This window comes from Bos indicus, chromosome 22 (genome assembly GCF_029378745.1).
Source record: "Bos indicus isolate NIAB-ARS_2022 breed Sahiwal x Tharparkar chromosome 22, NIAB-ARS_B.indTharparkar_mat_pri_1.0, whole genome shotgun sequence".
Taxonomy (NCBI): Eukaryota; Metazoa; Chordata; class Mammalia; order Artiodactyla; family Bovidae; genus Bos; species Bos indicus.
The window spans coordinates 7,058,186-7,073,278 of record NC_091781.1 but is presented as its reverse complement, the minus strand read 5'-3'; the positions used below and the strand labels follow the sequence as shown (position 1 = coordinate 7,073,278).

Sequence of the window (15,093 nt, the reverse complement as noted above, 5' to 3'; positions counted from 1 at the left end):
GAGATTACACAGTGAAGAGCTATTACTGGAAAAATGGCACCAACATACTTGCTCCACTTAGGGCTGTCACAAACCTTCAATTTGTAAGAAAAAAAAAAAAAGCAACATCTGCAAGTGCAACATAGAAATAGCCGAGTGCAGTACAGGGAGGTATGTCTGTATATACGATGTAAAGTATAAGTAAAAGATTCCAAGTATATACATTATACACGACGCTGTTTCTACTGGAATGGGACCTCGGGGACAACCTGACGGATACCTGCAATGTCAGTGTTAATCTAATAAAGGAGTTACAGACAATAAGAACTGTAGTGAAGGCCAGGACAGATACAATCAGAACGGAAAAGAAGGGAAAAAGTAGATTTTCACATCTGAGCTTTGTTTTGGTTGACGTTTGCTTTTAAAAATATCTTACTTACAGTTACCTTGTGAAAAAGTAATGTTACCAGTCTTATAACTTTGTTGAGATTTTATATAATTTTCTGTTGGCTTTATATATCAAGCTGAATCAGCTTTATTAGGGAGAAAAAAGGGAAAAGGTGTAACAATTTTAAAATGGTAGGGAAGTGATGCTTTAACTTGTCTTTGAAAGAAATCTATATTACTGTTGAAATAAAGAGCAAATTATTGTGTGCCAGATACATTTTTGAAACTTTGGGAAAACTTTTAAACCGCACTGAACAATTTTACTTTGGACAGAAGAGAAAAGCAGAAATTTTTTTACAAAGCCTACTACTTTAGAAATAGTAGCAACTCCAAATTGGAATCTTTGTAAGAGATAAAGTTGGTCATATTTAAAAGTTGTTCAGTTGAAAACCTGTTCTACATGAGACAGCTTTATATTACCTCTGTTGATATATATATAATAGTACTTTTTTCTCCTAGTACTAAGGAATTAGCTTTTGGGACTATGAGAAAATAATAACTAAATGAAAAGCATCAATGATCAACTATATAACAAGGAAACAACAAGATGCCCTCTTCTGGACATTCTGGATAATGGCACTGAATAGACCAGGGTTTCTTAGGGCAACAACCTCAACACCCATGGATATAATAAACCAAAATCATGTATGAAATAACATTCGCCGCTGACCTGTGTACAGCAGTCTATTTGCTGAAGCAGCAATAAAATCTAGTTACAAAGTGGCTCCTCCTATGAGGTGATTTCCAACCATATTTTTAAATAAATAACACTATTATGAAATAGTATTAAACATATACACTTTCTCTTGGCAAAATACTTACTTATAAACAGTATTCTGGATGGACTGTGATGCCAGAACTATTTTACGATGATAGCCTTGACCAACAATAGACTGTACAATTCCTTTTTTACTTGGAAGACCTTTTGTTTCTTGTTCAGAAGTCTACAAAACACAAATCATTTCTAATTAATTTAATGGAATTGTAAGATGAGGTATGAAAAATAACCCAGGACCTTTCACAATTACTCTAAGAACCTTCTTAAGATCCATCAGTGTGGAGTTCGGGGTGATAAATGTTTGGCAATGAAGAGAAGAGTACATGAGGCTGAAAGTCGGTGGCATACACTGCACTTTATTACATAAGCTCTGAGATAAATCTGAGGCATAGAGCAATTCAAGAGTGACTCAAGGAACAAGGTGCGACTGTACAGCAGAGAGAACTATATTCAATATCCTACAAAAAACTATAATGGAGAAGAATATGAAAAAAGAATGTTATTTAAAAAGAATGACTCAAGTGTTTATTCAGAATGATTTATTTGGACCAGTCTGTGCCCTAGGCACCATGCTGGATATGACGGGCACTATGGGCGTTTTCTTTCTTAAAGAAAGTAAGAGCCACAGAATCACAGTGAATGAGAGAAGGGAAGCAGGTCCATTTACTAAAACACACATCTCTCCCTTCTTAACTGCAAGTATTAATTACAGCATCAAAAATATATACACAAACAAGCTACATATGTCAAAATTTATCGTAGGCACAATTCTTACCTTCAAGGAAATTAAAATCCTACAGTCCTGTAAACATTAAACTGAAAATAGTAAAAGCTACTAGCTCATATAGAGATATTTTAGGATATTTCACTATGATACATAATCTCAACACAGGAGCTTGGTGGTGTCAACTTCCTTTATCGTCCCCCCCCCCCTTCATGCTAAGTCTCTGATTTACCTGCATTTTATAAAGTCCTGCAGGTTCTCACATACAGGGACAGACTGGTGACAACTCACATGAACTCGCAGAGATAAACTCTGCCCTACAGAAAGTCCACCTCTCAACGCACTGTTTCTGTGCTGTTACTTCTTGCTCCCTAATACAACTTTCTCATGATTCTACCTCCATATACATGTGACTTTTTAACAAAGCAAGGATTTACATGTATCTTCATTATAGAAACAATTACATGACATATCAAAAATACCATAAAAGTGACTGAGTGACTGGAACTAATTTTTTTTTATTGAGGTGGCAGCTAAGGAATACTAGTGAAAAATAAAGACAGGGTAGATGTTCTGAACCACGATTAGAAGGCCTTCTCTTCTGACCTCTTTTCCTCGCAGGGGTGATAAAAACTTTCAACAGCTTGTCCATACTCTCTTCCCTGATCCTTAAGGCTGTAGAAGCTGATCAGATGGCTAGATCTGGATGGGACTAAAAATCCACAAAACAGACCACGGAGTCAATAGGACACCAACAGCCAGAGAGTGTGCCAGAACGGTCTTTATGTAAAATATTATGTGATTAAAACAGTCATAATTTTAGAGTGGCTTGGCAGTAACCACACTCAAGAAGTAATTTTCAGAACTCAGAAAAATAAATGGCACATATCCAGAAAAGTAAACGGCATGTGGTGATTTTTTTTAAGTAGTCTTCTCTTAAATACTCTAATTGAGTCTGTATTTTTTATTTAGTAAATATTTTCTTATATATACTATACATTGCTCAGGTAAACAAAAACCCTGCATCTGCCAAAAGAGGTCTGCAACAGCGTGCACTGATCATGAGGATGAATCACCTCCTTGGTGTCACCAGGTTACTGCTTATTGTAAAGAAGTGTATTTTCAGAAAGTAAAGCTTTGTCCAGCATTCCTTCTGTCCTGAGTAAATTAAAAGAAATGTTGCACATTTTTATTTGGAGTTTATAATTTCTCCTGTTGGGATTTTCCTCTCTCATGTTACTCAAGAGTATTTTGGGGCTCATTTTACCTCAGGTTCTAGATGGAGGAGAAGTGCAAAGATAGATAATTATTTATGGCAAATTTCCTGTTAATAGCACAGGATTGTGAGTGTTCTGGTATCTACCAGGTTTTCACAACCAAATCATTTTTGCTATTTTTTAAAAAATTTACAAATTTACAATTTTCTTTTTTTTTTTTTCCAAATTTACAATTTTCTAGAAGAAAACAGGAGAGAAAAAAAAAAAAACTCATGAAATCCATAGAAGACAGACAATCCTAAAAGCACCATTTCTAAAAATAAGTCATTTTAAAAGAAAACAATTAAACCTCACTAGAGCCTCCAACACTAATTAAATTCATCTCATTAAAGAGAATAAGCAATTTCTAGAGATCCCTTTTGTTTAAAAAAAAAACAACAAATTATACCTAGAATTGTTTATCAGTTAATTTAAGAATTACCCATTAAGAAAGCTATCTCTTGATACGAAGGAAAAGTACAATGAAATAACCCACTAAAGCCTTTCAAAGACAACACTCACCCCCAGTAGTAGCAAACTCAAATCAAACTGTTTGTATCAAGTGTGACAAGTGCCAGGCAGACACACCTCTTTAATCCCTTTAGTTCCTGTAGCTGCTTTTCAGGAAGTGCTGTTCCCCATGGCAGACATGCCAGGCAAAACCTCTGGATGCCATACCCCCTAGAGCCTAGCAAGGGCGGGGGTGGCTAGGAGACGGGGTGGTACAGACAGCTGGTGAATCTGATACTACCTGTCTTTCCCCCACCTCCCACTGACCCCTCCCCGACCTGAGATCCAAAAGGCTTTTGTCACCCGCTGTTTGGCGATAATCTAGGTACGGACGCTAGTGTAAACTGGTCTATTTCTCATAACCCCTGTGGATGGACACGTGTCAGAGAGAAAAAGCCTGGTAATCCACTAACTCCACACCACCTACTGAATCAGAAGGAAACGTGCGGGCACTGGAGGACACAGTGTAACACGGTTCTTTCCACACTCGCAGTGTTATCAGCAGTCCCCGTTTAATCTCCGGGTGCATACAGCACTTTCACGCCAGCTTACGGCGTGGCCCCTGCCCTGGCAGCTAGCAGACCACTGGTGCAACAGATACGACCTTCTGAACGGCTTCAACTTTTCACCGTGACTGCTGACACATGTGGTCATTCTCACCAAGAGCCAGAAAGTGAAAACATGACTTCACGAAACTAAATTCTGTCCAACTGATAAGGAACAGAAGACTATCTTTACAAAGTCCCTGAGAGTCAGCAAGGGGAGGGGGGCAGCAAGTGGGGGTGGGGGTTCAAAAAGATAGAGACTCACTCCCTTATTAGCAGCAATGCAGCATTCAGCCAGCCGCAGCCAGAGGCGGGGGTTTGCGTGATAAACCTGAACCGCTTCAATCAGACACTCAAATGCAGCGAGCGGCCTTCCAATGTGAAGCAGCTGAATCCCACAGTTATACAGCAACTCATACCTCTTGTTGGTTAGTAATGTACACATAGGTCTTCCTGAGAATTTTTTGCCTGATGATAAAAAGCAGATGAGAACAAATTATTAGATTTAAAATAGCAGCTCCACTGAAAACATTTCTTCACTAAGTACTCAACCACTACCTCATCTGACACCGAGGAGCCCAATCCTCAATCTGAAGGTGTAAACACCTCCCACCACAATGATGATCTCCACCCCCGACCCAATAAATATCCTCCAGAGGCATCTCAGTTGTCTGTGCTCATGGAGCCAGAGATGTGTCTTCTCACGTGCCAGCTCCTCAGGCAACAATGTTCCAGGAAGGCAGAGACCGAGACAGGACCCTCTCTCACTCCAATGAACCTTACACTACCTCTCCACACTCTGAGCACCTGTAAGAAGATGCCCCTCCTCTTCACTTTCAGTTCAGCTAGGCTTCCCTGGTGGCTCAGATGGTAGAGAATCCCCGTACGATGCGGGAGACCTGGGTTTGATCCCTGAGTTGGGAAGATCCTCTGGAGAAGCGCATAGCAAGCTACTCCGGTATTCTTGCCTGGAGAATCTCATGGACAGAGGAGCCTGATGGGCTAGAGTCCACGGGGTTGCAAAGAGTTGGATAAGACTGAGGGACTAAGCACATCACAGTCATTTTATCAGCATGTATTTTCTTAACCAGAAGTATTCAGCTAATGTTAGGGTTTTAGGGAACTTTACTATGGAAACAAAAATTTCCTATACCTACAATGACTAGTGTTCATTCACTTATTCTAAGTTTCATTGCTGCTGTTCAGTCACTAAGTTGCGTCTGACTCTTGGTGGCCCCATGGACTGCAGCATGCTAGGCTTCCCTGGCCTTCACTACCTCCTGGAGTTTGTTCAAATTCACATCTATTGAGGCGGTGATGCTATCTAACTATCTTCTCCCCTGCCTCCCTCTTCTCCTTTCATAGGCCGTAAGAAAACGAGAGGAGGGATTCCCTGGCAGTCCAGTGGTTAGGACTTGGCGCTTTCACTGCTGGGGCCCAGGTTTGATCCCTGGTCGAGGAACTAAGATCCCACAAGCCGTGTGGTGTGGCCAAAAAAAAGGACAGAGAGAGACTATGTGTGATTTTTTGGATATGTTTTTCATCAACTAAATAGTCTTTAAGCTACACAATTACCTGATTTTAAGGATTTCAGATCAAGGATCCATATACTAAGAATATAAAGGAATAAACTTCATAAATTTGCTTAAAGATTGTCAGGTGCTGCCAACAGTATCACATATGAAACCCCCTGAAGAAAAAAAAAAGGCTAGAATAAAACTAGTTTAGGGACTTCCCTGGTGGTCTAGTGGCTAAGACCTCATGCTTCCAAGGTAGGGGGGTCTGGGTTTGATCCCTGGTCAGGGAACTAGATCCTGCATGCCTCAACTAAAGAGATGCCTCATGCTGCAAGGAAGAAGATCCTGAGTGCTGCAAGTCAGACCTGGAGCAGCCAAAATGAATAAAAAAAACCCAAAAAACCACAAACAAAAAAACAAACTAGTTTGGCAGAGTTAAGAAATCTTAGGAAAACACTTTGCTTTATAACATTACCACATGAGATTACTGTTATTTCAAATCCACAAATTTGAATGTAATTTAAACTTTTTTGATTATTATCCCTAACACCTTGCTACACAAAGTAGCAATATCTACTAAAACTCCAGAGTCAATTTCTGGGGTGGGATCATGTGTATGTAAGGACACATGCCGTGCATTTTAATCAGATACTTGCTCTCTGAAATCATGCTTTCCTCGAGCAGTGAAACACAAACTGGCTCCCGTCCGCGGGCTCACCTGGATCAGTGCTGCCTGCACTGAGCTGGGCACAGACGTTGTCATTCTCCTGTAGAGCCTTTTTAAAGTAGAAAATTCCCAAATTGTGCTTGCTCATGGCAAAATGGATACAACCAAGATTATTCCAGAACATGCAGCGCAAGCATTCACCTGAGAAAAACACAAATTTATCCACAAACAAATTTTACTGCTGATACACATCCTACAAGAATCAGGCTTTTGGGGCCTGAGTAAATTCTATATTCACTCAGACACTAGAGAACAGTTTACAAGGCATTCGAAATTTAGGAAAACATCTGAAAATTCTGTAACCTCCTTTCTCTTAAAATCCCTTATTAAAAGTGATAAGTAAATTTAGCATATTAATTTTTTTTTTAAGCATACTGATTTTGTTAGCCTGTTTATCTTTTTCTGACTTCATTTTTAATAACCACAGGCAAATGATACAAAAATGCAGAAGACAAGAAGTATTTATTAGTAACGTAATAAGTATGAACTGCATCCACACAACAGTTCTGGGAGGAAAGCAGCAAGTTATAGAAGCGACAGAAGTGTATTTAAGAACATGTAAATGGAACGTGTAAAATCCTGCTTTGTTTTGCTCAACCTTGGCTTCACTCTTCTTTCCATTCACACTCCTTTAAATACGATGATGGCAGAGCATCTACCTTCCTGTGTGAGTCGGGCGTTTGTATTTCTTATCCTGTACACTTGCCTCTTCCTAGCTCTTAATCCCTTTAAAAGACCCGGTTACAGATGTGTTCCCGTTGGTTACCTGCCAGCGTGTACATTATAGAAACCTTCTGTCCCGTGTGTTTCCATGACTCCCCCGCAGCCAGCTTGTCGTCTGTCTTGTGAGTTGGTTAGAGTGTGTGTATGTGTGTGCTTATGTTTTTAATCATAAAAAGTTTCACATTTTTATGTGGTCAAACTTAGTCATCTTTTCTAAACTGTACGGTTCTGAGATTTTGGATAATGTTTAATCAAGGCTTCTTCACCACAAAAATAAGACAGTCATCCAAGTTTTCTTTTGTTGTCTTTATGATTTTATTTTTACATTTTAATCCTGCATGTGTCTGGATTTTATTTTGGTGTAATGAAAGCAACCCAAGCTTTAGTTCTCTTTTTCTAAATGGTTTCCCAAACATTCCTAAACAATTTGCTGACAGTCCGTCTTTTCCTCAATGATATAAAACACCAAACTAGACTGATAAAATTAATAATCAGAATACTCATTCAATGCTTAATGCTAAAAACGGAAGGCTGGCTTCATTTTGCTTTAAAGTTAACTTATTTTTAATTTAAATTTAAATTTTACCTTAAAATTAAGCAGCAATAATATTTAAGGAAGAAAAAAGCTAGGCTGAAGAAAAAAAGAGTAAGAAGTATGTCTTAAAGGAGGTTGTTTCTCGTGGGTGGCATTATGAACAATTAAGAAAAATTCTATTCCCAAATCTTCTCTAATAGGCCTACTTTATTAGCAGCAAACACTGAATTTTATATATGGCAAAGATTTTAAAATAAATACAATGAAAAATATCAATACATAAAGTATACAACTATATATAAAATCTTTCCTATTAGATTATAAGTGTTGACTAGTCAACTACATGTCTGGCTCCATTTTAAAGACTGACAACATCAATTCTGAAATCAGTGTCAAGACAATCCTAGGTAAAATTTCTGCAATGTATATTATCTTTTTAGTCTGAGAGACCATTTCAGTTTGGGTGTTAGAGGGTCTCTGAGGGGAAATTACGACAATAAAAACATGAAAAGTAAAAATTTAGCAGAATTAGACATGGGTACTCAGAATAAGCAGAGTACCTGAGAGAACTGTAATGGAAAACACTGCCTTTTTCTTTCCTTTATGACTCCACTGAACTGAAGGGGTGAACACGGGGAGGTTTGAGTGTGTTTACATGTGTGTTTTGTGCACTGGTCTAAACAGGATGTCAGATGAAACAAATATTTATTCATCTTTTGCGTTCTGAACTTAGTCCAAAGTATTTTCACTAGTTTAACCTTATTTCTTGAATAAACCGATTTTATTCCTCCTTCTCCATAAAACAGCAATGACATGAACTTAAATGAGAGCTGCAAATTTTACCTTTCATTTTACTATTAATATTAAGCAATTTGTTAAGGCTTTCCAAATAGAGGAAAGAATACATAGCAATAAGTAAATTCCTGATTTATAAAAATATTTTCGATATAATAGTCTAAAAAACATTTCATAATATCACTGCTTTTATGGGAGAGAAGGGAAAAAGTAAAACCACTGTCATTTCATTTGGGAAATGAGCGCATTCCCAAAGTCCTTATGCCTTGGACACAATTTCTAAGCTGGTATTAAAACCAGAACGACCGAAAGAGTGCCTGAGGTGAAAGACAAGGAGCAGAAGTGAGGCATCTTTTAAAATGGAAACAAGTAATGAAAGAAAATTCTAGGAATTTTCTGCAGCAGAAATAAAAAATATTTTCATTTAAAAAATCACTTGGAATAGCAGTCTAGGCGTAGAACAAAAAGCAGCAAGGCACAGAAGGATCAGGAAGAAAACACCAACACGTCACAATTTTCTTTTACCTGTTTTCATGAATCCTGGATGCTCGGCAATGTTTGAACTATTCAACAGTTTCACAGCTTTTCGATAATTGCCTCGTAAGTACTCAAAATTGCTTTTAAGAAACAGGGAAGGTGCAGACTGTAAAGAAAACACAAGTTTCTTACAATTTGTTCTCACACACCTAATGCGAGATCATAATCACACCACTGCACTGGCATGCGGTTAACAGCAAAACCAAACCACGTTAAGTCAAGGTCATGAAAACTACAGTCTCTGGCTTTCCTATTGTTTTCACAATCTAAAACAATGAAACCTGGCAGGCAGCACTTTACAACCTGAATTATTAAATGTCTACCTAAAAAAACACATACAACATATATGAATAAGAATATAGTCTGCAAACTGTCTTCATCTATTATACTATTAACTGAAAGCCAATTTAACAGAACTAGATCCTTCATCTTAATGATTATTATAGACTGGTGATCTCTCTTATCTTCTAGGACACAAATACACCTTCATTAGAACTCAAAGTACAAATAATTAAATGCTTTTCCAAGTAAGGGGAAAAAGGTGTCATTTTATGGATGGAAAAATTTCCTAACAGAATGCCTGTTTTCAACAGTGATTATTTCAACAACAGAATAATCGTGTTTTGGATCACAGACCATCTTTCGCTTCTCCTCAAACTTGCTCCTGAAGTTTTCCCTGATGTGGGTATGACTAACAATGATTTATTTCCCTGTTCATCTTTTCCCTTTGATGATAGCATCCTTTAAGAAAGGGAATCATGTCTTTTCTCCCCGAAAAGACTTGATAATAGCCTCAAGTCTACCCCTCAGGTCTGAAATCCCTTGAAACTGACCCAGTGGCTAATTTGGATCCTGCCTGAGATTTCTAGAGTCAACTTTCCTGAACTTTTCCTACTATAAACTGTATCTCTTTATGACTTCACACTTTTAATTTACAGTTTTCCTAAAAGTATCTCTTTACTGTCTTAAGGCTACTTAACAGTGCAGGGTTGGAGCGGAGGGAAAGGAAAGGGTATTTTTAACTCAAAATACTCTAGCACCAATCAAACTGAAGGTACTGTCGAGCCAAAGATCCTGTGGAAGGGGCAGGTTTGGGCAACAATCAAATTATTTACCTTTAATAAATGTTTTGGGTATAATCTAAAAAAAATACTACCATATCTAATAACAGTAAATGTTAAGTTAATTGTGATAAACCACTCACAGAATTCTGGACAGCTATATACTAAGGGGGAAACGCTTGTTATAGTTTTAAGTGAGAAAAACACTGTAATAAATTATGGACACAGAATGATCAGTAGCTCAGAACTCAACATAAAGGTTTATATCTGGCAGTACACATACACTACAATAAACGTAAGTTACTTAAAACTGACAAATACCTACGGTGCAAATAAAATTTGGGACATAAAAGCTACTCATTAAAAAAAAAAAAAAGTCAAGAAACTTACATTCCCCGCTGTATTCATGACAGACTTGATTTCCCTTTTGCATGCCTTCAGGGATTTCATTTGGATATACGCTCTTACTTTATACTGTCAAAAGAAAAACACTAGTATGTAGGAACCGTGGTGGATTTACACATGCTGAAGTTTTACTTTCTAGTTAAGAAAATTAAACCCAATCTATTCACAACACAGTTATACCAGGTACTTGTGAAAGTGGGTTTAAAAAAACTTTTTTTTGATTATTTTTACTGTACTCTTGGAATATACATTAAAAAAAAAAGTTTTCTCTCTTGGAATACACTTTTAAAAACTAAAACATGGTTGATGAAATTTATATCTAAGTTCCAAACAAAAATCTTATCAATCCTTAACTGTATATGGTTAACAATGAATTTTCAAATTCTACAAACTTATTTTTATCATCCAATACGTTCCTGGGCCATTTCTCTCAATTTTCTACAGACAATTAAAAGAAATAATATTGCATTATCATCTTAAGCAAAATATACTTAGATAAATGTGCTTCTAAACTTTAATACTTCAAAACCAATAAACATGCATGCCTTTAATTACTTACTGTTTCCAATGATCACATCCTTCATTATTCATAACTACAAGTAAATATATGTCAGGTACAACTCCTCTTAAACTTTACGCTACCTGATGTATCTTTGACTTTGCAGCTTCTATTAGTGCTCCACTTTCAGCTTTATGATTAGATCCATCTTTGTTGGTATTATTACCAGTCTGTAGGGTAGTAAAACAAAGTTATCCAAGATTAAATATTTTCGACCATAACTGAAATCACTGATTTACAAGTGAGCTAATCTGAATCACTTAGAGAACATTTTCAAAATTCTGAATCCCAGGTCCCATTTGGGTGGGTGACAGGAAACTCTTAAGCTCACAGTTGCGTATAATGATGGGCTAGGTTTAAAAAGCAGGGATGTTACTTGGGCAAAACTGATTATCTTCCTAAAACAGAACAGATCATGTCATTCCCTCTTTAAAAACTTTCTCTGTGGGCTTCCCTATGGTCCAGTGGTGAAGAATCTGCCTTGCAATGCAAGGGACACAAGTTTGATCCCTGGTCTGGGAAGATCCCACATGCCTTGGAGCAACTAAGCCTGCCCACCCCAACTACTGAGCCTGCGTGCTCCAACTACTGAAGCCAACTCATCACAACTACACAAAGCCTGCACGCAGCAATGAAGACCCCCACAGTCTAAAGATAACATAAATCTTTAATAAAAAAAAAATAAAAAACTTTCTTTGGGACTTCCTGTGGGTTAAGAATTTGCCTTGCAATGCAAGGGATACCAGTTCTATCCAGAGTCTGGGAAGATCCCACATGCTGTGGGGCAACTAAACCCATGCATCACAAATACTAAAGCCTGTGCTCTGCAACAAGAGCGGCCACCACAATGAGAAGCCCAAGCACTGAAACGAGAGAAAGCCTGTACAAAGCAACTAAGAGCCAGTGCAGCCAAAAAAAAAAAGTAATAACAAAGCTATCATTAAACAAAAGGAAGAAAGAAAGCAGGCCAGTGGGCACCAGAGGCTGAGGGAAGGAGAGAATGGGGATGATGGCTCACAGGTACAGGGTTTCTTTCTGGAGTGACGGCAATGTTCTGGAATTCAGATAGTGGTAATGGCTGCACAATTATGTGAGTACCCTAAACACCACTGAACCGTACACTTTCAAACGACAGATTCTGTGTATGTGAGTTATATTTCAATAAACCTATTAAAATACTACTTATAACCACAAACACTAAACATACTTTACAGTTTAATTTGATCACCTCAGAGCACTCACCTCATTCTTTCCATTTTTGTTATTGTTTCCCTGTGAAATCATTTTTTCTAGAACAGCAAGAAGATGTAAAGCTTTCTCAGCTTGGTAGGTTAATATATACAGGTCTACGAGCAAAAAACACACTGCTTGGGCAAATTTTTCTTCTGGGGGGGAAAAAAAAGAAAAAACAAGAAAAGTCACAATCCAAAATAATATCTCAGACCATTCCCCCCACAGAAAGCTCTAAAAAGCAAAGCCTGAGGCTTTTACCTAAAGGAGTGTTCATTCCCCAGAACCATGTGTGGAAGCCAAGTGCAGTACCAACTATGCCCTCCTGTTAGGCTTCCCAAGGCCTCGCATATCAGGGATTCTAGTGCCCGAAATTCCTTTGGCAAAGTCTCTACCAAATATCAGCGCTTATAATGAGGAGTATTATGTTAGGTGGAAGGAAACCCTAATTCCAGAGCCTGGTTACTTAATAGATGCACAGCCTCTGCACAACACAGAACTATTCAAACTCAGCTGATCGACCTGAAAAGTGAAGAGAATACTTCACGGCAGGGGGTGGACTAGGTGATCTCTTGTTCCATCTAACTCTAAAAAGGTCTACGTCTCTAGGAAAATAGACTTCCTTTCTAGGCACTGAGATAGAGAAAATAAACACGGGGATCAGAGACACAAAAGAAACAAGATGCAGACTGGAGTACACCAGAAGCTGAACCAGCCAAGAGGAAGACCCAACGACAAAAAGAACCAGTGCAGGAAGGAGGGGTAAGCTGGTACACGACATGACACCGTTCTCCTTTCCTTCCAGAAGAGAAGACAAACGGAAAGGGTCTAAGAGAAGGCTGCTGGGAAGAGACACAGGCACAGGGAACAAATATACAGACACCGAGGGGAAAAATGCAGGATGGAATGAACTGCGAGCCTGGGACCGACACCTATACACTGCTATGCATAAAACAGAGAACGAATGAGAACCTAGTGTGCAGCATAGGGAACTCCACTCAGCGCTCTGTGGTGACCTACATGGGAAGGCAATCCAAACACGAGGGGATATACGTAGCTGATTCACTCTGCTGTACAGCAGAAGCTAACACAACACTGTAAGGAAGCTAGTTATACTCCAATAAAAATTTACTAAATGCCAAAAAGAAAAGAAGGCTGCTATAATCAAGAACTGAACATTTCAGGGGAAGCCCCTGGTGGCCCAGGGGTGGGGACGCCATGCTTCCGGTGATGGGGCCGGGGTGCGATCCGGGGCCTGACAAGCCTTCCTGATTCCACGCTTGCGCTTACACAGCGGCCACGGTGGAATCCACTTAAGACTAAGCGATGCAGTTGACGTGCCGAGGTCACACGTCTAGAAGGGCTACCCACCTCAGCTGAGAACCCGCCAGTCCTTACCCAGGCCACAGTGCCGGACGTGTGCTGCTCCCCCGGGCCCCGACTTGCTCCTGTCCCCGTGACACCGTCCTCTCACTCCCCGGAACTGCCATCACCGCAGGGCCTCTGCGTACTCTACAACCTCTGGCTCTGATGCTTTCCCGCCCATTGCAGCACTTGCCTCTCCTCTTCACTCAAGTCACTTTCCAAACACTGTCTTATTCCAGGCCTTCCTCAATTACCTTATCTAAAAATGACATCCCCAGTCAATCCTCTTACCCCACCTTAGGGGTAATCCTTTCTGCCCAGGATTTAACTACCTCACAATACATATTTGTTGTATTGCTCTCTCTGCCATTAGAAGATAAGCTTAATGAAAGTGAAGACTTGATTGCATTCACTATTATCTTCCGACTCCAAAACAGCATCTGCTCAATAAACTTACATTGTATGAAGAGGCAAGTAATAAAGTAAAAAAAAGTTTCAAAGAAGGAAATGGATCTGAATACTGAGTTGGTGTTTGGTTCAGCTGCTAAGTTGTGTTTGACTCTTTGCGACCCCATGGACTGCAGCACGCCAGGCTCTCCTGTCCTTCACTATCTCCTGGAGTTTGCTCAAACTCATGTCCATTTAGTTGGTGATGCCATCCAAACACCTTATCCTCTATCATCCCCTTCTGCTATATTGTGCTCATAGTACAGATGACCACTGTTTCGGAAATTCTAAAAACCAGCTTTAGAGAGAAAACACATCCATGCCATCCTAGAAGTAGAACTGTGATTCCCAGCGTTACAGGGCCAAGGATCTGGTCCCTAGTCACACAGTCTTCCACTCCTGCCTTGTCTGCCCGGCACGGCGTCCTCAGGGCTGAGGGACAGAAGAGTGCCTGGAAAAGGCCTCCCTGGAGCCACAGTGACAGCTGTCCAGCCAGCCGTCAGCACAGGGACCTGGAATCTTCCCAAAGCGGCATCTGTCCTATAGTGACCGTAACAGCAATCAGCGATCTATAAATCAAGAACACACACTAGTGTTTTGAATTTGGAAGAAAGACCTCGTAGAGAACAAGACACCTGAAATCCGCTTGCTCACAGGCTGGAAGCCAACAGCCCTCTCTACGCGTTTCTTAGGTCCAGCTTTGCTGGTGCTTTATTCACGCCCTCTTCTTTCCGTGCCCTTACTTTAACTTTTACTGGAGTATAGTTGCTTTCCGACGTTGTGTCAGTTTCTGCTGTTCAGCAAAGTGAATCAGCTATACTTAAACATATACCCCTATTTTTTGGATTTCTGTCCCATTCAGGTCACCGCAGAGCAGTGGTCCTTACTTTTCTTAGCATTCTTATTCGAGGCCGGTAACTGTAAGCTAGTTAACAAAAGGCTAATTGTATTCT

General features: G+C 39.4%; 1 protein-coding gene across 3 annotated transcripts in view; it reads right to left on the bottom strand.

The window, feature by feature from the left end:
• CNOT10 (CCR4-NOT transcription complex subunit 10) overlaps positions 1-15,093 on the bottom strand; it is a 58,488-nt gene that overhangs the window by 25,452 nt on the left and 17,943 nt on the right. For all 3 annotated transcript variants that reach the window (XM_019984947.2, XM_070777312.1, XM_070777310.1), the window contains exons 5-11: positions 12,341-12,483; positions 11,182-11,268; positions 10,525-10,608; positions 9,062-9,179; positions 6,475-6,624; positions 4,505-4,707; positions 1,249-1,370 (exon numbers count right to left, since the gene is read on the bottom strand). In XM_019984947.2, the coding sequence (XP_019840506.1) occupies positions 1,249-1,370; positions 4,505-4,707; positions 6,475-6,624; positions 9,062-9,179; positions 10,525-10,608; positions 11,182-11,268; positions 12,341-12,483 (907 nt within the window). The remainder of the gene's footprint in view (positions 1-1,248; positions 1,371-4,504; positions 4,708-6,474; positions 6,625-9,061; positions 9,180-10,524; positions 10,609-11,181; positions 11,269-12,340; positions 12,484-15,093) is intronic.